We start from the raw sequence: 26,850 nt of genomic DNA, 5'->3' as shown, positions 1-26,850 counted from the left end.
TATTATTATTATTATTATTATTATTATTATTATTATTATTATTATTATTATTATTATTATTATTATTACCTGTTATTCCAGGCTTGTAGCATTTCACAGAGACTTTGTTTCTTGGCAATTAGAGACTCAAAGACTGACTGCAGTTGTTGAGGAGTTTCTATTGAGGAGGTCATCAGCCTTGCTTGCATCTTCTCAATCCAATTCTTGAACTCACCTTCCTCCATCTATAGAGAGGGTAAATCTTTTAAGTATCTTGAGAGTCTTTCCAAACAATCAATAGCAGAATTATTATTATAAAATAAGTTTATTTACTTCTGAAAAATTGTTACCTCTTTTTGTGCAAAGATGTCCTCCATCTTTTCTTCTCTTGTTTTGCTAAATGTATCAGTTTTCAAAGAGGCAAGCCGTTCATCAACAGCAAGATATACCTGTGACACTCTAGCAAAAAGGACAAAGCCTAAAGCATTTTATGACTTAAAACTTTCCATCCCCACAGAAAGAGTAAAAAATAATTTTAGTTAAATAATTATAGTATTTAAATTTAAGGAAAAGCTAGTAAAATTTGGCTTTATAGCACAACTGTTCATGAAATCTGGCATTTTACTTATTTTACTTATATTTTATTATTTTATGATGATCTGTACATCATTTGATAATTTCAAAAGCTAAAAGAAAAATTCATAAATGCCATGAAGCTATAACCAACTATAAGAACAAAATTCAAAATAATGACAAAACCTATCTTTATTCAACCTCTCTCTATTTTATAATGCTTATTACTTGCAACAAAAGACAAAAAAATTAAAATGAGTAACCACATTTAGCTTTCTGAAGCACTAAACCACTCTCAGATAAAGCAACAAGCATTCTCTGCTTTCTTAACAATCTGCTTATTGACTACACATAGTTCTGAGAAGCAGCATGGAGTGGTGGAACAAGTACTACCCTCAGAGCCAAGAAGAACTGAATTTTATTTCCCCCTGATCCAGACTATATCTGTAACCCCTGAAAAGTCACTTAATCTCTCTATGCTCTAAGACATAATTTGCAAAAAAGGGGATGACCTAAATTGGTAGAGGAAGTTTCTTCATTTAGGAGTTCCCCATATCAATGAAATTTTAGGTCCAGTCTCTAGATCTCAGTTTCTATTTTAGTCATATCTGTGGATGGGATAATTTAGAAGTTCTGTATATTCCAACTTTTTGCACAAAAAGCTAACTTAAGAAAACCTGAAAAAATACATTTTTTCCTTTTAGAAAAACTAAAATTTGACCAATTTTCTAATTGTGATTATGAACTAAAAAATGTTAATTCTCTAATTTTCAATAACAAGGATAGCAAATTGTCTATAGTCTAGGTTTCTAGAGCAAATGGCAGTTAAGAAAATAGAAAACCCTAATAAAGAGGCCCCTCAAAAAACTTACTTTTGAAAGAAGTCCTTAAGATCCTGAAGAATAGACAGTTTTAATGGGGCCTGCCGTTTGATATATATTTTGGGAAATGGAACACATACTTCAAGAAGCCGAATGGGAGAATAACTGAAAGAAAAAACAACATAACACATTACCATACATTGAATTAATTCTCCATACTTGCTAGCATTGTTCTGGAAGCTGTGGCATTTTTTGTGCACTTTGAATGGAATCTTTAGCTAAATTCTATAAGACATAATGGAAAATAGCTTTGTAAGGATGACAATAAGAATATAGCAGATAATTCAGCTTTTACAAAAATGAAATCCTAAAACATCTCTATAAGGCACAGTACAATGCCCTCACATACCATGTATCATTAGCACACGGTTAAGTCCTTAACAAATATCTGTGAAATTGAGCTGAGGTTCTTATCTTTTACAAAAGTGACTTCTATAGAAAAGCAGCAGCCTTATATGATAGAGAATTGGATACAGTTGGATGCTTTCTGATGGAAGACCTGCAATCAAATCTTACCTGATATTTAAAAGCTGTTTAATCCTCAGAAAGTCACAGCCCTAGGTCACTCTATCTAAGTTTTAAAGTTGGTGCCAGTCTGAAGTGGTAGAGGTAATGAAGTCATTTCCTCTACCAATGAAATCACAGGTAGGGTCCAAAAGTTTCTATGGAAATATTCTCTCTGAGCAGAAGAGTTCAGAGAAGGAGACCAAACCTCAAGCAATTTTATCTTCAGGGTCCCCTATGTTTCTCCTTGCAAATCTTTCCTACCTTCTAATATCATCACTCTCTTCCCCATCTAATTTCTTCTTCCTTTGCAGGAGCTCCAAAGAAGAAATGTATTTTTTTCCCTGTCTAGATCTCCCCTTCCTAGAGTTAAATGTATCCCTATCATTTCTCTTCTATCAAAACCACTAGGGGGCAGCGGGGTAGCTCAGTGGATTGAGAACTAGGACTAGAGACAGGAGGTCCTAGGTTCAAATCTGACCTCAGACACTTCCCAGCTGTGTGACCCTGGACAAGTCACTTGACCCCCATTGCCTACCCTTACCACTCTTCTGCCTTGGAGCCAATGCACAGTATTGACTCCAAGATGGAAGGTAAGGGTTTAAAAAAAAAAAAAAAAAAAAAAAACACTAGCCAGTGTCTTGATCTTAACCACTATGGCAAGAAAGTCATTCCACAAATGAATTCATACTAAGCTGTTCATTGATTTCCAAACTCCAACCCTGCAATACTCTATCAACTTCCTCTGCTCCTCCTCACATGTTAAGCACAGATGAAACACATCACCCAATGATGCTATATAAATCTATTACAAATCTATTATCCATTCTCCACTAGATTCTCAGTACTGCATACCAATCTTTTATCTGATTGGGTCTGTTCTTGTGAAGAGTGAATCAAACTCTCTTTGTCTATCGATCAGCAACTTTTAAGTTAGTCAATCAAAAACTTAAATACCCCTACTTTGTACCTTACCAGTCACTAAGTATGAGAATTCAAAAGTCACTTGCTAGAGTGGATGACAACTCCAGAGGCCCCCCTGAGCAGTGCTAGGCAAACTGTGCTTGTTTCCCTAAAGTGGTGGAAAACTGTTTTTAAAGTCAGCTCAAAGACTCAGTGACTCACTCTGCTGAGTTGGTGAGCCGGACTGGAGGAGAGACTTGCATCCTGCATAGGCTTGTTGGGTGAGTAGCTGGCCTTCCCTTCCTGGCATTTGGAGAGATTGGCTCCGGAGATTCCTTGCCTTGGCTTGGAGGAGACTTGTCCAATCTCCACATGGATTTCCCAGTGATCCTTAGTCAAAGTTCCACCAATGCAGCCTCCTCCAAAGCTAAGGCACGAATTTCAGCCACTGACTCTGGCATCCATCTGCCTCTTTTACTCTGTTCAGACTATTAGCCCTAGTTCAGGTCCTCACTGTCTCTCACCAGGACTACTGTACCAGCCTTGTCTCTTATCTCCCTACCTCATTTCTCAAGTCTCCTATCCAACTTCTGCATGGTAATATCTGAGCATGTCACTATTCTGTTCAAGATACTTCAGCAGGTATGGGATCAAATACAAACTCCTATTTGAAACAAACATTTCACAAACTGATCCCAGACAATCTTTCCAGGCTAAAGTTACATCACTCCCCCTCACTCACTCAGTCAAATTGGGCACTCACTGTTCCCCACACTCAGGCACTGGCCTTTGCACAAGCTATTCCATATTCCTAGAAAATATGTTTGGAATAAGGCCTTTGAAAAAACACATAAGAAACATGACTCATGTAAAAATCCATTCTGGTTTCGTCCCAATAAAACAGAAATGCTAGATAAAATCAAGAGAGTTTAAAGTACAATATGAGCTTTGAAATTAGTTCTCTAAAGTCTTACCTGAAGGAAGCCACCATTTGATTATAGGAAAAATACTGATGATAATCATGGTGGATAGAATGACCACATGGTTCAACATTGGCCCTCCGAGTATACTGGTATCCATAAAATCTAAGCTCAAGGTATTTTGCAAATGACATTGACCAAGAATCATTGGAAAGTGCAACAACTGGTGTTACCTGAAATTTAGAATATGTTTAAATTAGATGAAATTTTAAAACAAAGCATAAGCTTTTAACTGCCAGAAGTTTTCATTTGGCCCCCTGCAAGAGCAAAAGCCTCTCTTGCATCTTTTGCATTACGTACTATACTGAAGCTGAAATCATAGTCAAATTTGACAGTGCTTTAATTCACATCACTAATGCTTTTTTAATCCATTAAGAGTAAAATGAGTGAATAAGCACAGGACCACAGATTTAGAGTAAGAGACAGAGAAAGATGAGGCAATGTGGTAGAGCCAAAAAGAAAAAAAAAAATATTAGAAGTCAGAAAAGCCACACCTAGTTCTGAACTCTACTAACTTTGGGAAGTTGGGCAAATTAAAACCTTCCAATTTCATTAGCTATTTAAAAAAATAGTAACAATAATCTGAACTGCCAACTGCCTACTTTCTTTACTAGACTGTTATAAAAATGAAAGAGGGCATGAACTATAAAATATAAAACACTCTACAAATACAAAGTGATTTTAAATATAACCCCTAGCCTCAAAGTATTTACAACACATAAAAAAGACCAATAAACAGGAAACAACCAAGAACAACATTAGTATGTTCACTATCCATGAAAAACAAAGTTGATATAAGCACTCCAAGTAAAATTAGTATTTTAAAATGAGTTGAAAATTAAAATAACTCTAGATGTTCAGATAGTAATCTCATACTCTCCTAGGATTCAATCATTACCAACACAATTGATTCTGAAACCTTATCTATCCACATCTAATTCCTCGCATAAACATCATACTTCCTCTCCAAATACCTGTGAGAGATCTCTACCAGAATGTCCTGCCAGGAAATGAAATTCAACATGTTAAAATTAAGTTATCTTTTTCCTTTTAAGTCTCCCAAAAATCATGCAAAAGTACTCTAAGTTGGGCACTCTGCTAGGTGGTATAAACATAAAACCAAAAATCAAAGAGTATTTGTCCCCAAAAGAGCTTATATTCCATTTGAGAGATATGTATATAGTTTTTAATAAAAACCTGTGATCTTATTGATAATCTTGAAATCATAGAGTGTATATATTTTAAGGATGGTCAAAATAAATAATACCAGAAACAAGGGAGAGGGTATTTATGGCTGGGGGAAACAGGAAAAGACTTAAACAGAAAATGTTATTTCAACTGAGTTAAACTAGTGATCCTAAGCAACAGGTGAGAAATGTGGAGATTAAAATTAATATCTAATAACTATTATATTTTATAAAATTTTATTAATAATAAACTAACATAAAAAACTAGAGTGAAAAGGTGCTAAACTAACTCAGCCACACTCATGAAGAAGAGAGAGGAAGAGAGGTGGAGCCTCAGAACTTATACAAACATGACCACACAACGTGGTGGAGATTAAAAGGAATTTTTGGAAATACTAAGGGACTTCTGGGGGATGAAGTCCAGGGTACAAAATTCTAATTAATACATTTCCCCCTGTGATCCTTTTGGGAGACCAGTCTCCTCAAAGGGATCATTTTAAACATAACCAACTTATAAATTGTAATAATTTGGGGATAAAAGGAAAATAAAAGAGAAAAAGAACAAAACCAATGATTGTTACATTGACAAAAAGCCAATTAGGGGGCAGTCCCCTTTGGCATAAGAGTATACATTCAAAACAAATGCTTTCATATATGCCACATAGTTCAATTTAGCATCCCAAAGTTCAATCTGGATCTTCTGGTGCAGCGTGTAGCCACTGCAGGCATCTTCACAGCACCTTCTCTAAATAGGTTCGTCTTCTAGATTCTGGGAGGTAGAAGTTTCTTATCTTAAAATTGCTTAAATTCATATCAAAGTTCATAACAATAACATAACATATTGTTGTGAATTTTGAAGATGCTTGCAGAGACCACACACTACACCAGAAGATCCACAGTGAATTCTGGGATATGTGAATTGAACTACGGGGGGGGTTGAATGCATTTGTTTTGAATGTATACTCTTATGCCAAAGGGGACTGCCCCCAATTGGTTTTTGTCAAATATACTTACTATTGGTTTTGTTCTTTTTCTCTTTTATTTTTCCTCATCCCCAAATTATTGTAATTTCCCTTTAAAAAAAGCTTCTTTAAAGTTTTAAGTTGATTATGTTTAAATGATCCTTTGGGGAGACTGTTCTCCCAAAGGATCACAGGGGAGAATGTATTGTTAGAAATATCTTGAACCCCTAAAATTATTTTACCCAAAATTCCTTTCTGTATTACCTAGAATGCTTTTCACTTTGTCCACATTTGTGTGGTCACATTTGTGTAAGTTCTGAGGCTCCGCCTCTCCCTTTTTCTTTTGCTCTTGCAAGCAGGCTGGGTTAGATAGCTGCCTTACTTTAGTTATTATTAATGAAACTTTAAAAATATAATATTTAGTTCTTGTATATTAATTTTAATCTTCACAGAAAGGAGTACATTCTGTGCATGGAGTATAATTTGTGCAAAGATTAAGTGATGTAGCACTGTGTGTGAGGAATAGCACAAAGGCTAGTTCAGCTGGACTGGAGAGCATTATGGGGAGTATTACATAAGAATGGAAAGGCAGGTTGAACCAAGTGTAATAGGCTTCTAGGAATAATAGATAGTGACTGGAACTTACTTAGTAGGAGAAAAACATAATCAGACCTATGTTTCACAAATTTCACTCTGATAACTGTGTGGAAAAAACTGGAAGAAAAAAGCTTTTGAGGCGGGAGGCCAATTACAGACTTATCACTATAATCTAGTCAAGTGGCAAAAAAAAACTAAACTGGGGAAATAGTTGTTTAATTAGAAGAGAGGAGCAGATGAAGAAATTGCACAAGAAAAATAAATAAGATGTAGCAACTGATTGAGTATAGGAGTAGTCAAAGATGACTCCAAGGTTTTATGCCTACATGACTAGAAGGACTGTGATACCCTCGAAAGAAACAAAAACTAGAAAGAATGAATTTTGGAGGAAAAGTACCGAGTTCCACTCTAGTCATTCATTATTTCATCTGAGGACACCATCCACTCAGGCACTCAAATATGAAACCAGAGACTCATTTTCTGACTCTTCTTGACAGCTCCTGACACTGCTCTCCCCCCACCCCCTTCCAATCCAGGTGACCAGTCTCATTTTTTCCACCTCCACAACTTCTCTCACAGTTATCTCTTATCCATTCAAAACTGCAACTCTTCTAGGTTAGTCATCATCACCATTCACTGTCCTAAATTACTGTAAGAGCTTCCCGCACTGGTTCCCATGCCTCCTGCCTGTCGCCTTCCCAACACAATCCTTTATGCAACTGCCTGAATGGTCTTCCTAAGAAAGATCTGAATATCATTCCCTTGCTCAGATCTTTCAGAGATTGCTTAACAGATCTGGATAAAACACAAATCTCTTAGCCTAGGAGTCACAGTCCTCAAAACCTTACTTGACATTACCTTCCATCATGAATTCTACATTCCAGCCTAAATGAACTACCAGTTGTTCCCCAAAACCTATATCCCATCTTCTACTTTCATATCATCCCTTTGCCTAGAACATATTCCCTATCCTCACGTTTGTCTTTCAAAATCTTTATCTTTTAAGATTCAGTTCAGGTGTCATCCTCCTCTGTGAAATCTTCTCTGATCCTTAGTTTCTGGTATTCTCTCCATAAATAGTCCTATCTACTGATGAAACCTGGGTTGTCCAGTCTGGCTCCCTGATTTCAGTTCTAGCTAGCATTGTACCATTAGGTTACTCTTCCTACTTCCCTGCTCCAAATTAAACCCCTTATCATGTTCATCAGCAAATATTCTCATTTTATTGGTCCCACAGATAATAGGGTCTTCTCCCCTTGGTATCACAATGGCTCTTTGTCTCAAATGACAAATAAGGTTGAGCCCCAAAGAGTTCTGGGCCCTTTAATTGGAGCACAGATTACACATTCCACCACCATGTGCTGCCCACACTGGGCAGGGAGGCCACACAATGAAACTGTCCCTGCTTGCTGCTTTACTCTCTCCTTGTGAGGAGCAATACAAGCCTGGCAATCTGTGTTAATGTTCTTCATCTGAATTCTCCAGCACTACAATCACTTGAATGCTTTGATTTCTCTCTTACTCCTTTCAGTCCCTATCTTACACTAATTTCTGTGTGTGTTGGATGCTTGTAAATAAGCTGCTTGAGTTGCCAAGGATGATTTCATTCATGCCTCTACAATCCTAAAGTCTATTAGCATAGTATCTTACATATAGTATATACTTAAAAAATAATTGATGTTAATTTAATTCAACTATAGAAAATATTAAACAAGCATTATTTAACCAGCTTGTTTTAGGGCTACTGAAATCATCAGGCATCTGATCAATTCTAAAAGTATAATATTAAAAATAAATATAAAAATAAATTATAACACTTGAGTAAAAGACATCTGGAAAATAAAACGAAATTAGCAAGACATAAATAATTACAGCAAAATATTACATACTATATTGCTTAAAGACAATAACAAAAAATATGAGACAAGCCAAACAGGCATATGAATGTTAAGAAACATTATGCACAATGTCAAATTAGAATTTTACCTGTTTACAGATTCTACACCACGAATAGGTAAGAATTGTATGTTGATAACCAGGTACTGGAGAATCCAATTCTTTCAGTATAATCTGGACACAGCCTTGCCCATGCACAAATCGACGAATATGATGTACCATAGGAGTATCACAAAACATGCTGGGACAATGGTAAGAAGGCCTTGACAAACAAATAAAGAAAATTCTTTTTATAGGTCATGAAATGAAAAACTTTCCCAGAATGCATATAATAAACATTAGGTCAAAAAAGCTTATTAACTATGATTGGCTTTACCATAAATCTGAATAATAGATAAATTTAATGCACATATGATATTTAAATGAAACAATGAAGGAATGTAGGACAGTAACTCACTCAAATTTCTAAATGTAAAGAAAACCCAGGGAAAAATAAATTCCCCTATAGATTATCACCAAGACTAAAGAAACAAAAAGCCAATCCAGACTAAAAGCAAACTATCTTTTAAATCCATTCATTAGAGATATTCTAGATTCTGAGATATGGTTTTTCACACCTTCAGTCAAAGAGGTGATATAATGTAGTACAGTGGTTCTCAAAATTTTCAAGTCTGAGGGAGGGTTGCTTCTTAGCAAAAAGCCATCAAAGACTCTTATAATAGTCGTTTTACTACTGATATCCACTGATAGAGAAAAAGTATGATGACAAAAAGTTACTACAAATCACTTCCCAGCTGTATGACCCTGGGCAAATCACTTGACCCCCACTGCCTATCCTTACCACTCTTCTGCCTTGTAGCCAATAATACATACTATTGGCTACAAGGCAGAAGGTAAGGGTTTTTAAAAAAATTTTTTTAAAAAGTTACTACGAATTCAGTAATGCTTCTAAACAAAGCTATATTCTGTAAATCACAACAGCATCTACAATAATTTGAAAAACAATCATGTACATATGAGATATATAATTTATTCATATAACTTATAAAGAATGTTTATTTATTATGTTGAGTTACCATAAATACTTAGTTGGAGCTAAAGATCAAAATGCCAATCTTTATGGTGCATATAGATTTGCAAATATCTTATGGTAACTCTTGCCCCATCCCAACTCATCTCCTTTGTCCACAGGTTTGGAATACTAATGAAATGACACAAAAACAAAACAAAATAAAACAAACAAAGAAACAAAAAACACTAGACCTGTAGTCAGAAGACCTGGGTTTTAGTCCCACTTCTGTTATTTACTAGTTCTGTAACAATGGCCTCTTTGTATCAACACCTAGAAAAGTGAGGATACTGAACACTTAACTTTAATCATTAATTAAACAAGCAATTCCCAAGTAAATTTTGAAAATGGTATGGTTAATAGATGACACTGATTTGTACTTAACAGAACAAGTCAAATTCTATATACTGTGATTTAATATGCACAAAATTAAGGCAGAAAATAACCTGCCACAGATAACACTCAGAAGTCTAACCTCCTAAATCTACATTTTTGCCCCTTCGGAATAGGAGGAAAAAGTATTTGGAAAGGAAAAATACTTCTTACCTGAAACAATACCTCTCCAAAAATATTCCTAAAGTGAGGTCATTCTTCCCATAAAATTCCATGGTCACAATCCTATAGCAAGAAATGTTAGACGTTATTATTATGTCAGAAGCACATTAGAAGAATTAGTGCTGCCCAGAAATTTCACAAGTATTGTGAATATATTGTGAAATTTCCAAAAGTCTTAGCACACCTTAAAATTTCACAAACACTTTTGGGACATCCTGTATTTATGATATAGCATTAATAGAAGCAATATCTTTTATTTATTTCATAAAAGGCTTAATCCCTTCTCTGGAAAAACTAACTCAAACCAGATAAATCTATGGTATCTCACCCTACTTCTAGAACCACACTCAACAATTTCTTCTAAAATTAGAGAAATAAATTAAAGACTGGTTATCAGCAGATAGTAAGCCTGACTGAATTGGCTTAAGATATTTTTTGCCAGTGTAAAAGGTTCCATCATGAAGACATTAAGTATTTTCCCATGTTATAGAACTCCTGATTACTGCTTTGGACTTGGAATGGGAAGGCTAGGATTTTGAATCATGACTCATCTTACAAATCAGTGTGACCCTAGAGAAGTCACTTTTATAGTCAATAGTCAGTAAACAATTATTGGATGCCTACTATTCTCCAGGTCCTAGGCTAAGCCCCAGGGTTTACAAAGAAAGGCAAACGTCAGTTCCTACACTCAACAAGCTTATAACCTAATAGACTTAATTTCTCTTTCTCTTTTCTTCTCTTCTCAGCTTCTTCATCTGTAAAATGAAACGGTTACACTAAATAATTTGAGATCTCTTCCACTTCCAAATTCAATAATCTATGATCTTTTGACTCTAGGCAATTTCTCTGGGCATTCTCTCTATACCTAGAACACTCTCCCTCCTCCACTCTGACAATGACCTCCTCTTTGGCTTCCATTAAGTCCCAGCTAAAATTCCACCTTCTACCAGAAGCCTTTCTTAACCTCTTAATTCCAATGCTTTTTCTATGTTAATTCTTTCCTATTTATCCTGTATATAGCTTGCTTTGTACATATTTGTTGGCATGTTGTCTCCCCAATTAGATTATGGGCTCTTTAAAGACAGGGGCTGTTCTTTGCCTCTCTTTGTATCCCCAGCCCACTCAGTCAGAAATGAAAATATATCAAATCAAACTCTTAAGGCCTGTACCAAAACAAATGAGAAAATTTTGTTCTTTTGATATTTGCCAAACTTCCAAAGACTAGATTAGGATACCCAGAATTCCTTGACAGAGTCTGTTTGTTTTCACATTTCTTAAACATCTAGGTTTACTTAAAAAAAATTTTTTTTTTAAAAAGATTTTCAAGTACAGAATCATATGTCCAATTCTTTCAATATGACACACAAATTCTTATAACTAAAAATAATTCCTAATATCTATAGCTAACACTGACAACTGATCTGGAAAAATAATATATTCACTGCAACATATAACAAAATCTAATAAATGCCATTCATACACCCATGGAAAAGTGACTCATAAAATTTTAAAATGCATACAATAATATAGGGAAAAAAATCTTACCAAGGACTAACACATGCACTAGGAGCATTGCTGGATTGGGCAGAAGAGCTACTAAAAAGCACACAAAGCCTTTGGTGGTTGACAGCGCTCAGACAGTCCACCTAAAAAATGAAGAGACAGCATAAAAAGACACATTAATGCAAGATATACTAAAATCTTACTTTGATAATTCACTGTGTCATAAGACAACAATTCTATATTGTTGAAGACTTTAACATAAATAAGCACAATCTCCAATAAGTCTTAAATCCACCTAAAAAAGCTCCTAAATATTGACTAGTGATGCAATATCTGTCTGTTGTACAAGAATTAGCCTAAGTCCAGAAAGGTTCGTCAACAAGTTGACCACAAGCTGACAAACTCTTCAATACCACAGCCACTTCTGAATCATCTATGCTGAGTTAGGGAGGAGTTATAATCAGCTTCAATAGAAAAAGTACCCAAACCAAATTTGGGTTATATCATTTTGAAATGTACATATTTTGGTATCTGTTTTTCCCAGACTTTTGATTTCATATACTATATAGGCAGGCACAAATTGACACAAATTACATTATTTTCCTAGTATAGAATACTTTGTGACATAGTTTTTCCAGTCACTTTTCCAGTCCAACTCTGTGATTTTGTTAATTCCTGTATTTTTACTTCCCAAATTCTCAATAACATCTCACTCATATAAACAAAATGGTTAAATATTAGTTATCTTTCACTTAGTATTTAGTAAACACCTAATAGATATAAGAACTGCATGCTATTATTTGATGCAATAATATATGACAAGAGCCCTCCTCTCCAAGAACTCACAATGTAATGGGAGGACATAGAAACATATAGAACAGAACTACAATACAAAGGAAAATAAGATAAAAGGAAAAGAAAATCCAGACAAAGTACAATGAAATATTTGAGGAGGAAAGATCACTTTCATTCATCTGGGAAGGTCAGAGAAGGCTCCATCAGAAGAAGCCAAAATAGGGACTTGTAGAGAGAGATTGCAATGGAAAGAAATGGCAGGGATGAGAAGGAATTCATTCTAAATATGAACAGCATAGCATGAGCAGCCTAAAAAGTGTAGAGTATCATAATTAATACAGCAGCTGGACAAAGGATCAGTTAGAATAGGAAGAAAATGACATTTTAGAAAGATCAAGATCAAACATGTGATCTGGGCTTTATCAGATAAAAACAAAAGGGTAGTTTCATCTCAGGAGCCCGTTACAGTATGAACAAAAGCATGAAAACTGCAAAGAAAGGACATGAATGGTGGACAGAGAGCAACCTAGATTCGTTAAAATACAAAATACACAGACTGGTATAATACAAGAAGGTTGGAAAGATAGGCTGAAATTAAATGCAGAAGATCTTAAATGAAAACATCAGAAATTTGCATTTTATTCAGTAGGTAAAAAAGGGATATTATGGGTTTTTGAACAGAGGTCTATCATCATCTGAGGAGTGTGTTTAGGTACACTACACAGAGAGAAGTATTTAAGATGGCTGGAACAGATTAAAGGCAACAGTCATTTAGTGGGGTATGGCGATACAACAGGCAAGAATAAAATTAAGGTCTGAACAAGAGGGGTAGAAATGGAGAGAAAAAAAGAAATGATGAATGCTAGAGATGCTGCATAAGTAGAAGGAATGGGACTTCACAAATAATTGGATGTAATGGAAATAGGTTTTGCAATGACATGTATAACCCAGCTTGTTAACTCCAGGAGGAGGGAGGGAAGAGGGGTGGGAAAAATCATGAATCATGTAATAACAGGAAAATATTCTAAATAAAATTTTAATTAAAAATTTTAAAAGTTAAAAAAAATAATTGGATCTAAGAGGTGAAGAAAGGAATAACTTGATAACAATATTAGGAAAATTAAGAGAAAAGGAGAAGTTAAGAGAAAGTTTGGGTTATAAAGATAATTCTGTTTTTATCAAGTTAGATTGGAGGTGTTGGCAGGTCCTTTAGCAAGCAATATCTAGCAGAAAGCTGGAAATATGGGACTAGAGTTCAAGGGAGATATACACATTAGGCAGTCATTCATAATGAGATTATAGCTCAACCTGTTATAGGTTTATGAATACTTCCTTTTGGAAAAAGAGAAAACTTTTCTAAAAATGTGAAGCTAGATTCACAAAACAAAGCATCTTAATAGGGCATCTGATATATACCCTGCAATACCCATGACACTTACTAATGCAGAGTAATATAGGCAGAGAAGTGTGAAGAATGAATGAAATAGTACCCCACTGGTAGATGTCATCATCAGTTATCTCTGAAAGATAATGGTGAATGGGAGGTGCTAAAAGGTGTTATGAGCAGCAAGGGGCTAAGGAATGGCAATGAGGTTAGCTCAAGGAGAAGCCCTATGCACAGCTTGATGTGAGAATAAGATTTGTTCCCCACACCAGCTAGGCTAAGCCTCCTTTAAGACTGAGAATTCTCTTGCTAAACACAAACCCTAGAAACCAGTTTTGCCATTCAGTTGGGTAGAAGTAACCAGGAAGTAGAATGTTGGTTCTTGAAACCTTTGGTTATAATGAAGGGTTAGCACTGGCTTGAAAATGGCTATAGCCAGTTAGAGATGTTACCAGGATCTTACTACACCAATTTAAATACTGTCAACAAAGGTAAGTTGTTGCCTTTCAAAGATTATTATAGGGAGCCAGGCCTAGAGACCGAGGTCCTAGGTTCAAATCTGACCTCAGGTACTTCCCAGCTTTGTGACCCTGAGCAAGTCACTTGACTCCCATTGCCTACCTTTACCACTATTCTGCCTTGGAGCCAATACACAGTATTGACTCCAAGATGGAAGGTAAGGTTATTATAGGCTTTGAGATCAAACTGGGTTTATTTGATAAACTGAGGTAAGGTAAAAGGGAGGAGAGTGGGTGATGGAAACCCTGAATGATCTTGCCCAAGTACTGAAATCTAATAAATATTTAAACTCAAGTTGTTCTCTAAGGAACAGAGTACAGAAGGACCTTGGCGGTCTCCTTAACCGTTTGTTGCTGAGCCCAGGGCTAGCAAGCCCCTGGGTCAGATGCTGTTGTATTCCTGAAGTTAGCTGGATAATCTTGCTTAAATATAAAGCTTGTTGGCTATGCCAATAAAGGTGTTTGATATGGCTAGTAATAAAGGCTGACCCTACCTGCCTGCCTAATCAAACTTCCCACCTCCTGGGGCCCAGTCTGTCACCTCCTGCCTCCCTAACCCAAGGAGAAGAGAGGATGAACCCTCAGGGGTTTGTGGACCTCAATTTATACCCTGTTCATAACTGTTACCTTGGCACATGCCAGGTACTGAGTTCCAAAGTGGCAAACTGCTATTTTGTACCTACAGAAAATGGCTGCCCATTTCTATATATCACAGGATGCCCATTTTTTCTTTTGGGAATCTGCAACTTGCAGCATTCCATATGTCCTTATTTAATCATTACTTGCATGTAATTTCTATACTACATTCAACTAAATATCTCATTCCTCTTATTCCCCTTATCTATTCCCAAAATAATAAAAGTCCTATTTTCTATACCTAGACTACTCCTAATCTAAGACAGGTAGCAGGAAAACATTTAAGGAAAGAAATGGGGTTTGAGTTTTACCGAAATTGAACAAAAAAGAAAAAAAATGGTTAAACACAGTAACAAGATAACCCATTCAAACTATGCACTATTGCTAATTCTAAACACAGTAATAAAACTCTAAATATGAAACTTTCTATCTTCATGCACTATGAATCAAAAAAATGTAACAACTAATAAAAACAATTCTTAGCAACATTCTAAAGACCTATGCAAACTTAATATGGATTAGTAACATTATGATGTTAGTAAACTTAATCCTATGTTAAAAGATTAGTATTAATCCTAGCAGTATCTAAGCTAACAAAGTTAAACTAAATGTTTAAGCTTTGTACAATATTAAGAATTCCTGACCCTAAGCTATTCTGTCCCTGTAGATTAGTAGAACTATTACTAAAGGTTAACAGTCAACTATATACATATATACATTGCTTTGAAAAGCATAGGATGTTTGAGCTAGTAAAGTGTTTGAGCCAATGTAAGAGAAACCTCTAAGTACTATACAGACTACTCTTTTCCTCTTATGTGTGTGTTATTATTTACATATTTACATGTGAAGTAAGTAATGTTTTAAGTGTTGGAGTTATGACCTAGTCATGTGGTATCTCATACTCACCCTTCTTTAGAACTCTTTTGCTAAATAGCCATGTAGTGTTGGATGGATTCTAATGACTGAATGCAGTGAGAATTCTATGAGCATGTGATGTACATGCCTCAAACCTAATGTTCCATTATGAACTCCTCTTCATCACTATTGTATAAAGTGACACGGATTGTGTAGACAGTTCAAATGCCCATTGTGTAGCCCTTGATGTTGATGTCCTTGTGAAGATCTGTGAAGTCCTCATTGCTTCATCTGTACTGCGTCAGATGTTACCACATGCACTTGTCAACTTCAGCTGGAACTTGTGTAGTTGTGTTGACTTGTGTTGAAACAATTTTGTGTGTCCATAAAAAGAAATTTCTTCTTGATTGGTTTTCTTCTTTAAAGATTAAGATAAAGTCAATATAAGTCCATTTGCTGTTATGATGTTATTTCTTCCATTAATCATCGATATCACTATTATAAGAATTCGGAGAGCCAGTCAATGAATGTTATGATAGAGGGGGGATAGAGAGTCTATGAGGTGAGACTCTCTTCTAGCTCTCCCCTCTTGCCAAATATGCACTGTGGTAGACTTTGAGGGGGTGTCACCCCAAAACTAGGTGACCTGGATGGTTGTGCCACCTCACAGGAGTTAGGGGCAAGGCTTCCCTATAAGATGAGGTATGGGGGACCCCAATCTGATTCTCAATGAGGGCTGGGTTCATGCAAGCCTCCCCCGAGACCAGTCAACTTCACAGCGGGTGGTCTGGCTCCAAGATGGAGGCAGCTAGTCCAAGCTGTGGTTCCCCTCCCCCTCATTGTCTCTCAGGCACTCTGGAACACTATCTGACTAATGAATGGCTTTTATTGATCACAATTCAGGGATTGGGGAAAGGGGTGAAGGGCAGAGGGATTTTGGGGTGCCCTCTTCTCTATTTCTATGGGGTCCATCACTCAGGTGGGAACCTTTGGGGTTCCCACTCCTAAGAATCTCCCCTCGCCCCTTCTCCTTCAGTTTCTATTTCTATTTCCTATTTCTATCCTTTTCTATAATTGTAAGTTAGACTGGAAAGGGTCTCTAGCAAGGTTGGGTCATGGGAGAAGGAGCCTAAGAGATTGCTCCCAAAATGGAGTCCCAAAACTTAGTTAACTCATTGGTTGAAGTCTTGCTGGGTGAGAAGTGATGGGATGCCTTTGACCAGGGAATCAGGGTTTCAATGTCCAAAGAAAGATCCTCAGGAAGCCCTCAGGACTGGATTCAAGCTGGGATGTTCTCCTCCTCCCTCTCTCAGTCCTCCGCTGGAAGTTCCTTCTATCCTCCTTCTTCCTCTGGAGAATTACCCAGAATTCCCCTCTGGTTTCAACTGTCACCAACTGTCATGAACTGTCAGCCACTCCTTCTCTGGCTCCTTTTGTCCCATCCCCCTTTGCACAAATCCCATTCTTACACTATCTAGGTCTGAAAGTGAGCTTCTGATTGTTGATCTTCTGAAATTACTTGATCTTCTGACAGCTGATATTCTGATATGGAGTATGTTTCTAATTGATGGATATCTGAGATTATTTTCTGGTATTGACTGATCTATTAGCTGCTGTACTAAGACTTACTGATTTATTGGCTGCTGTGCTGATATTGATTGATCTATTGGCTGCTGTACTGTGACTGGGTCTTGATGTTGAGGCATTTCTTTAGCTGTCTTGACATGTGTGACATGAAACCATGGTTGTCTCCCCTTAATTTTGACTGCTGTAGGAGTTACCAGAATAATTTGAAATGGTCCAAGCCACTTAGGATCCAATGCAGATTTTCTGTTGAAATTTCTGGTATATACATAATCACCTGGTTGGAAGTTATGTAGATTAAAATCAAATGGTACTCTCTGCTGTATGAGAGCCAACCTGTGCCATTGATCTAAACGTTCTTTTAGCAATTTGATATACTCATAGAGTTTGCATTACATACCCAGATGTGATAGGTTATGGATGCTCTGAGGTGACTTCCAATGCCATGGTGGTTGTCCATATAATAACTCAAAAGGTGATAAATGAGTGATGCTGTTGGGTTGGCTTCCAAGATGGAACAATGCCATAGATAATGCATCTGGCAATTTCAAATGCAATTCCACACAAATCTTTGCAACTAGGGTTTTCAAAGATTTGTTCATGCGTCAACTTGCCCTCCGGAGTGAGGTTGATACATGGAGTGTAAACGTTGTTTTATCCCTAGAACCTCATATATGCTGTTTAAAATACGGTGTGAGAAGTGTGAGCCACAGTAAGACACAATTTGTAGAGGTATAGAGAACCTTGGAATTAGTTCCTTCACCAGGATCTTAACTACAAAAGCTGCTGTATTGCATCTAGCTGGAAAAGCTTCTGGTCACTTAGTTAACCTATCAACAATCACTAATGTATACCTATACCCTTGGCATCTTGGCATGGTTATATAATCAATTTGTATGTACTCAAAAGGTGTGTAGGCAATTGTTTGCCTCCTAAGCTATGTACTTTTGTTATAGCTTGGTTGCAATGCATACAAATTTTCACCTCTGGCAAACTCTCATTGCACATTCTGCGATTCCTCTTGCTATCCAGTATTTTCATATTGAATCCACCAAACCCAAAGTTCCATAATGACCCTTTTGATGTAGAGCATTGCAGAAAGTATAATACAGGGATTTTGGCAAAATTGGTTTTCCATTTGCAGCAGCCAAACTCTGTTAACTAAGTATGCACCAAGATGTTTTTTCCAATCCTTAACTTCCCGTGGAGTGTAAGCATTTTTTAGATCAACTTCATCCACTAAAGATAAGTTCAGGATAGAAATTGGTCCATACCTCACCCCAAATTTGGCTGTGATGTTGGCCCTTCTATTCCCTGATTCTATTGGCCCTTGAATTTTACTATGCACTCTGCAATGGATTACAGAAACTTGGGATGGTAATTGGAGCACTTGTAATAGCTCATTTATGATTTTGCCATACGAAATCTGCTTGCCATTAGATGTTATAAAGCCACAATTTTTCCAGAGTTCCCTGGAATGATGAACTACTCCAAAAGCCTATTTAGAGTCAGTAAATATGTTCACTCTCTTGTCTTTCACTAATTGAAGAGCACGTGTCAAACCTAGCAACTCTCCCCCTTGAGCACTCATCGTAGATGGAAGAGATGAGTATCACAGGGTCTCTGTGTCTGTCACTACCACTGCACCGATAAACCTCTGTCCATCTGCCATGTATGACAACCCATCTGTGAAGAGTGTCATTTCAGGATTATCCATAGATGTATCAGATAAGTCTTCCCTAGTTTTGTGCATGATGTCTAGTGCATCTTCACAGTTGTGCAACCTTTTACCTTCTAATGGCAGATCAGGAATCAGAGTGGCAGGATTTATATGCTTGCACCAGTGAAATAATATGTTCTCATTAGCCAACAGGATTGCTTAGTATTGCGATAACCTTTGGGAAGTGAAAACTTGTAAAGTAGTATTCCTCAGTGTAGATTCCATTTGGTGTGGGGAATACAATCTCAGCTCACCCCATAATACCATTGAAGCAGATTTTCTCACCATGACAGCTACAGCAGTGATAGCTCTCAGACAACTAGGCATTCAGCAGACAACTGGATCTAATTTTGAGCTATAGAATGCAACAGGTCTAAGGGTATTCCCAAATGTTTGTGTGAGGACACTGGAGGCTATCCCTTTATTTTCATGCACAGAGCAGAAAAGGTTTGTCATGACTGGGGATGTCTAGGGCTGGCATAGATAGTTAGCGCTTTGAGCTCTTCAATAGCATGGATGTTTTTTTGTTTAATTTCAACGGTTCTGTGACTTCATTCCTGGTCAGCTCTATTAAAGGTTTTGCAATAAGAGCATAACCTGCAATCCAGTTCCTACAGAAGCTCATTACTCTAATAATTGCCCTGAGTTGCCATTTGGTTTTTGGCAAGCTCAACTTCTGTATGTCCTGTGTCCTCTTTTGGGAAATACTCCTAGTGCCCTTTTCAGGATGAATCCCAAATATTCCACGCACCTTTTTACCCACTGAAGTTTCAGTCTGGACACCTTATGACCTCGTTTGCCTTAGTTCTTTAAGTAGGTGCACACTATCTCTTTAACAAAAGAAAGCAGATGGTGACATCAGCAGAATGTCATCCACATAATGCACCATCTTGCCGTCTTCAAAGGTGATTGAAAGTCTGATCTCTCTGCAAGATTTGACAGAAGACAGATGCTGAATCTACAGTACCCTGGGGAATTCACGTCCAGTGGACGGATTTCCCTTGCCAGGAGAAGGCGAACAGCTGTTGGCTGTCTCTGTGCAGAGGAACAGAAAAATACACAGAACACAGATCAATAATGTTGAACCATTCAGCTGTATTTGGTATTGCTGGGATGGACTAAGAACCACTGCATGAGTCTTTCTAACATGGCTAACAGCTCTTAGATCTTGTATCGATCACGATTGAGTCTGCCCATCAGGAGTCAATCTGACTTTCTTCACAGGCATGATAGGGCTACGGTGAAAAGCCATATCTTAAAATTCCTTGGTCCAAGAGATTCTCAATGATGGGTCTCACACCTTCGGTAGCTTCCTTGCTCAATCTGAATTGAAGAATTCGTGGTGGTATTCCCTCCTTGACCTCTATCCTCACTGGTTCTGCAGACAGAATTCTCCCAACGTTATTAGAATTTTTAGCCCAAATGTAGTCAGGGATGTCATCAGGAATCTGATATTCACTAATTTCATGTTGGTAATTTGGTTATTCCTCAAATGGGTCTAGAAATAAAATTGGGTGATGTTTCAATAATCTCTTAGGTGAATAGAGGTAAATTTGCCCATTTAGATGGCACTGAATGGTCACAGTTAATTTACATAAAAGATCCCTCCCAACAAGATTAGAAGGACATGATGGATGGGGCAGCTGGGTAGCTCAGTGGATTGAGAGCCAGGCCTAGAGACTGGAGGTCCTAGGTTCAAATCCGGCCTCAGACACTTCCCAGCTGTGTGACCCTGGGCAAGTCACTTGACCCCCATCGCCTACCCTTACCAATCTTCCACCTATAAGTCAATACACAGAAGTTAAGGGTTTAAAATTCAAAAAAAAAAAAAAAAAAAAAAAAAAAAAAAAAAAAAAAAGAAGGACATGATGGCATAAATAGCAAAGTGTGATCGATTGTGAGAGGGCCCAATTTCACCATTTTGGCTCTAAATTTTGGGACTTCTTGGGGCCCAGTCTGTCACCTCCTGCCTCCCTAACCCAAGAAGAAGAGAGAATGAACCCTCAGGGATTTGTGGACCTCAATTTATACCCTGTTCATAACTGTTGCCTTGGCACATGCCCATGGCTGCTTTGCCAGGTTATGAGTTCCAAAATGGCAAACTACTATTTTGTACCTACAGAAAATGGCTGCCCATTTCTGTATATCATAAGGGCTGGAGAAGGGCATATGTTCTGATTTTCCAAATAAAGGGAAGAGTAGGGTCTACAAACTATGAACCAATTGTGAAAATGGGATTAACTCTCCCCTGCCCATTTTTAGATTTAATAGCCAGAAGAATATACACCCCACTTATCCTTAAGTGGAGAAAGTCTGTACCCGAGGTGATGAATCAGAATTGACTGAATGCTCCCCTGGGCAGTCCTACACAAAGCTTTAGCTATAAATGGTCCAGTATCTACCCTGTACTTCTCTCCAATAAAAAGGAAAGAGAAGTCCTAGCAGTAGAGGCTACTGAAGAAATGCGAGCTTCATTGTAACATTGGTGAAGGCTGAAAGGTAATTGACTTTGCTACTAATAGCAATGCAATGATACAGGACTATTCTGTGGGAATTATGAGAAAGAATGCCATTCACACCTAGAGAAAAAATTGTGAGAGTTGAAATCCAGAAGAAAACACGCAATTTATCACTTATTTATATTGGGTATTTGATTTGGGGTTTTGGTTTTAAGGATTGCTCTTTTACAAAAATAAATAATATGGAAATGAGTTCAAGTGATTGTGTATGTGTGTGTGTGTGTGTGTGTGCGTGTGTGCACACGTGCGCAACACAGCAGAATTGCTTGTGAGCTCCAGGAGAGGGGAGGGAGAAAACACAAACCATGCAACCATGGGAAAATTTTTTATATAAAATAAATATAAAATACGCAGATTATGAGGAAAAAAATTTGAGTTTCAGGAATGATGTGATCTTTTAGGAAGAAGAGATTCTGGAAAAAATTATAAGTGAAGGAGAAGAGCTACCACTTATCACTCATTCCCAGGAAATCCACTTGGCCTTCACCTTTTCAATATCTCATCCATAAGATGAGAATGCTTATCAAATTTTCAGATTGAATGAAGCTAGTAAATTCAGCTAGAACGTGGGAACAAAAGAATAAGGAACTGACTTAAGGGGAGTTCCGGGTTAAGATGGCAGCAGAGTAAAAAGCAGCTGCTTAACCTCTCCTAACCGAAGCATATAGGACTCCTCAAGGGGACATAAAAACAAATCCAGACAAACGAAGGGACTCCACAAAAGGGCACAGTGTTGAAGGTATGAGGAATCGGGGCATTTCCATGCTATAAAGGGGTGAAACAGCTCTCATTAGAGCACGAGCTGAGCAACCCCCTCCCCCACTCCCCACACCACATACAGTGCCAAGGCCAGAACACAAGAGTTAAAGCAGGTTTGGGGCACCCATTAAATCATTGGCACCACCAGGTCCTGCTCCTGAGAACAGCAAGACTTAGGACCCCAAGAGGCTAACGAACGCATGGACTTTGAACACAGACCTTTAGCTCACGCGCGGGTGAAGGCTTTGACGTAGGTGTGGACAAGGATCTTGAGCACAGGCTTGGACCTCTAGTGGGGATCCTGTGCAGATGAGTGCACAGCTGTGGAAGAAGCACCCTGAGACTTTTGAAGGAGCCTCGTGCAGAGGGGCAGGTGGGGGGGACCATCAGAAGGCTTGACCTCAAGAACAACAAGACCTGAGACCTCGGGAGCCTAGAGAGCGCAGATAGACCCTGAGAGTGAGGATAAAGCTGAGAAGGCTCCGTGCTAACAATGGCAAGCCAAAATCAGGAACCCCAGAAGAGAAAGATCATCAAGAAGAAATCTGTAGGGGGCAGCTCGGTAGCTCAGTGGAGTGAGAGTCAGGCCTAGAGACAGGAGGTCCTAGGTTCAAACCCGGCCTCAACCACTTCCCAGCTGTGTGACCCTGGGCAAGTCACTTGACCCCCATTGCCCACACTTACCAATCTTCCACCTATGAGACAATACACCGAAGTACAAGGGTTAAAAAAAAAAAAAAAAGAAGAAATCTGTAACACTTGACAACTTTTACAGAGAAAATCCAGACAACAGAGCAAACAGCAGAGGAGAACAAACAAGTAATCATATCCAAAACTTCCCAAAATAATGAAAACTGGTCACGAGCTATTGAAGAGTTCAAATCTGAGATGATGAGAAAAATAGAAAAGATCTGGCAAGAAAATAACAATTTAAAAGGCAGAATTTTGCAATTCGAAAGTGAGGCTCAGAAATCAAATGAACTGATAAGCAAATTGAACACCAGAAATGACCAGATTGAAAAGGAAAACCAAAAGATTATAGCCAAAAACCAGTCCCTAAAGGCTAGAATTGAGCAATTAAAAGCTAATGATCTCTCAAGAGAGCAAGAACAAATAAAACAAAGTCAAAAGACTGGCTAGAAGGAAACATGAAATAACTCAATGAGAAAGTGACAGACCAAGAAAACAGGTCTAGAAGAGACAATCTGAGAATCATTGGTCTTCCTGAAAAAGCAGAAATTAATAGAAATTTGGACTCCATACTAAAAGAAATTATTCAGCAAAATTACCCTAAAGTTCTACAACAAGAGGGCAATATAGACATTGAAAGGATCCATAGGTCACCCTCTACACTAGACCCAGAAAAGACAACCCCCAGGAATATAATAGACAAATTCAAGAGCTTCCAAGGAAAATAAAAAAAACCTTACAAGAAGCCAGAAAGAGACAATTCAGATATCAAGGAGCACCAATCAGGATCACACAGGATCTGGCAGTGTCCACACTAAAAGACCACAAGGCTTGGAATATGATATTCAGAAAGGCAAGAGAACTGGGTCTTCAACCACGGATCACCTACCCATTCAAACTAACTATATACTTCCAGGGGAAAGTTTGGGAATTCAATAAGATAGAAGATTTCCAAGTATTTGCACAGAAATAACAAGGAGGACTAAATGGAAAGTTCGATATCCAACCATAAAAATCAAGAGAAACATGAAAAGGTAAATAAACAGAGGGGAAAGAAAGAAAACTCATATTTTTTAAATTTGCCTCTTTAAGGGCTTCAATAAGATCTAATTGATCTATATTCCTATGTGGAGAAATGCTATGTATAATTCTCTGTAGTGAACTCTATTCACTATTATAGTATTCACTATTATAATAATGAGAAGAATAATTCATAGGGAGAGGTTGGAATACTAAATGGTCTAAGATGATATGCGGGGTGGGAAAGAGGGAGGTGAATAGTATAGGACACCAAGAGAAACTTGAATGAATGGGAAAAATAGGATATTCTATTACACACAAAGAGGGCATGGGAAGGGGAGGGGATGAATACTATTATAAGAAGGAGAGGAAGAGAGCATTAAGAGGTAATATTTAAACCTTACTCTCAGTGTAATTAACCCTGAGAGGGAAGAGTAGCTATATCCATTCGGATATAAAACTCTAACTCTACTGAGAAAGTCAGAAGGGATAAACCAAGGGGAACAGGGGAGTGGGGAGATCAAAAAAGGGAGAGGAGAAGAAGGGGTAGGGAATTCATTAGGCCTTACAAATAAAAAGAGGGGAATAATAAGGGAGGGGGGAAGAAAGGGAAGTAAATCAAGGAAGGGGACAAGGGTTACTGGCTTAAAGCAAACCACTGGTTTAAAAGGAAAGAGTGTAAGAAGAAGGGGTAGAACTAGGAGAGGATACTAAAATGTCAGCGAATGCAGAAATGATAATTATAACTCTGAATGTGAATGGGATGAACTCGCTCCGAAAACGGAAGCAAATAACAGAGTGGATTAGAAACCAAAACTCTACCATATGTTGTCTACAAGAAACACATATGAGGCAGGTGGACATACACACGTTTAAGGTAAAGGGCTTGAGCAAAATCTTTTGGGCGTCAAATGAGAAAAAGAAGGCAAAAGTGGGGATTATGATGTCTGACAAAGCCAAAGTAAAAATAGAAATGATTAAAAAAGACAGGGAAGGTCATTACATCCTGATTAAAGACAGTATAGACAATGAGGAAATAACAGTGCTCAATATGTATGCACCAAGTGGCAAAGCATCCAAATTCATAAAGGAGAAACTGGCAGAGCTCAAGAAGGAAATAGATAGTAAAACCATAATAGTGGGAGATCTAAATAAATATTCCTCTTTCAGATCTAGATAAATCAAACCAAAAAATAAATAAGAAAGAGGTAAGAGAGGTGAATGAAGTCCTAGAAAAATTAGATTTAATTGATATGTGGAGAAAAATAAATAGGGACAAAAAGGAATACACCTTCTTTTCAGCTGCACATGGTACATTCACAAAGACTAACCAGGTAAAAGGGCATAGAAACATTGCAAACAAATGCAAAAGAGCAGAAATAATAAATGTAACCTTCTCAGATTATAATGCAATAAAAATAATAATTAGTAAGGGCACCTGGACAGACAAATCAAAAACTAATTGGAAATTAAATAATATGATTCCCCAAAACCAGCTAGTCAAAGAAGGAATCATAGAAACAATCAACAGTTTCATTGAAGAGAATGACAATGATGAGACATCCTACCAAACTCTGTGGGATGCGGCCAAGGCAGTACTTTGGGGGAAATTTATATCCTTGAGTGCATATATTAACAAATTAAGGAGGACAGAGATTAATGAATTGGGCATGCAACTCAAAAAATTAGAAATCGAGCAAATTAAAAATCCCCAGATGAAAACTAAATTAGAAATACTAAAAATCAAGGTGGAAATTAATAAAATCGAAAGTAAAAGAACTACTGAATTAATAAATAAGACTAGAAGCTGGTATTTTGAAAAAAACAGATAAAATAGACAAAGTACTGGTCAATCTAATAAAAAAAAGTTAAGAAGAAAACCAAATTGACAGTATCAAAGATGAAAATGGAGACCTCACCTCCAATGAAGGGGAAATTAAGGCAATCATTAAAAACTATTTTGCCCAATTATATGGCAATAAATATAACGATCTAGGAGATATGGATGAATGTTTACAAAAATATAAATTGCCTAGATTAACAGCAGAAATAGAACACCTAAATAATCCCATATCAGAAAAAGAAATTGAACAAGCCATCAAAGAACTCCTTAAGAAAAAATCGCCAGGACCTGATGGATTCACAAGTAAATTCTATCAGATATTCAAAGAGCAACTAATCCCAATACTCTACAAATTATTTGATATAATAAGCAAAGAAGAAGTTCTACCAAATTCCTTTTATGACACAAATATGGTACTGATTTCAAAGCCAGGTAGATCAAAAACAGAGAAAGAAAACTACAGACCAATCTCCCTAATGAACATAGATGCAAAAATCTTAAATAGAATACTAGCAAAGAGACTCCAGCAAGTAATCAAGAGGATCATCCACCATGATCAGGTGGGATTTATACCAGGAATGCAAGGATGGTTCAACATTAGGAAAACCATCCACATAATTGACTATATCAATAATCTAACCAACAAAAATCACATGATTATCTCAATAGATGCTGAAAATGCCTTTGACAAAATACAACATCCATTCCTATTGAAAACACTGAAAAGTATAGGAATAGAAGGACCTTTCCTAAAAATAATAAACAGTATATACCTAAAACCATCAACAAGCATCATGTGCAATGGGGATAAATTGGAAGCCTTCCCAATAAGATCAGGAATGAAACAAGGATGCCTATTATCACCTCTATTATTCAACATAGTACTAGAAACACTAGCAGTAGCAATTAGAGAAGAAAAAGAAATTGAAGGTATCAAA

The 26,850-nt window shown here is 37.3% G+C and overlaps 1 protein-coding gene across 1 annotated transcript in view; it reads right to left on the bottom strand.

Moving 5' to 3' along the window:
* PIKFYVE (phosphoinositide kinase, FYVE-type zinc finger containing) overlaps positions 1-26,850 on the bottom strand; it is a 121,432-nt gene that overhangs the window by 23,829 nt on the left and 70,753 nt on the right. The window contains 7 exon segments of the mRNA XM_044669421.1: positions 70-224; positions 330-438; positions 1,425-1,538; positions 3,815-3,993; positions 8,553-8,724; positions 10,078-10,149; positions 11,632-11,732. Of these exon segments, the coding sequence (XP_044525356.1) occupies positions 70-224; positions 330-438; positions 1,425-1,538; positions 3,815-3,993; positions 8,553-8,724; positions 10,078-10,149; positions 11,632-11,732 (902 nt within the window).

This window comes from Gracilinanus agilis, chromosome 3 (assembly GCF_016433145.1).
Source record: "Gracilinanus agilis isolate LMUSP501 chromosome 3, AgileGrace, whole genome shotgun sequence".
Classification (NCBI taxonomy): domain Eukaryota; kingdom Metazoa; phylum Chordata; class Mammalia; order Didelphimorphia; family Didelphidae; genus Gracilinanus; species Gracilinanus agilis.
The sequence above is the reverse complement of the archived record's forward strand: the minus strand, read 5'-3'. Positions and strand labels throughout refer to the sequence as shown.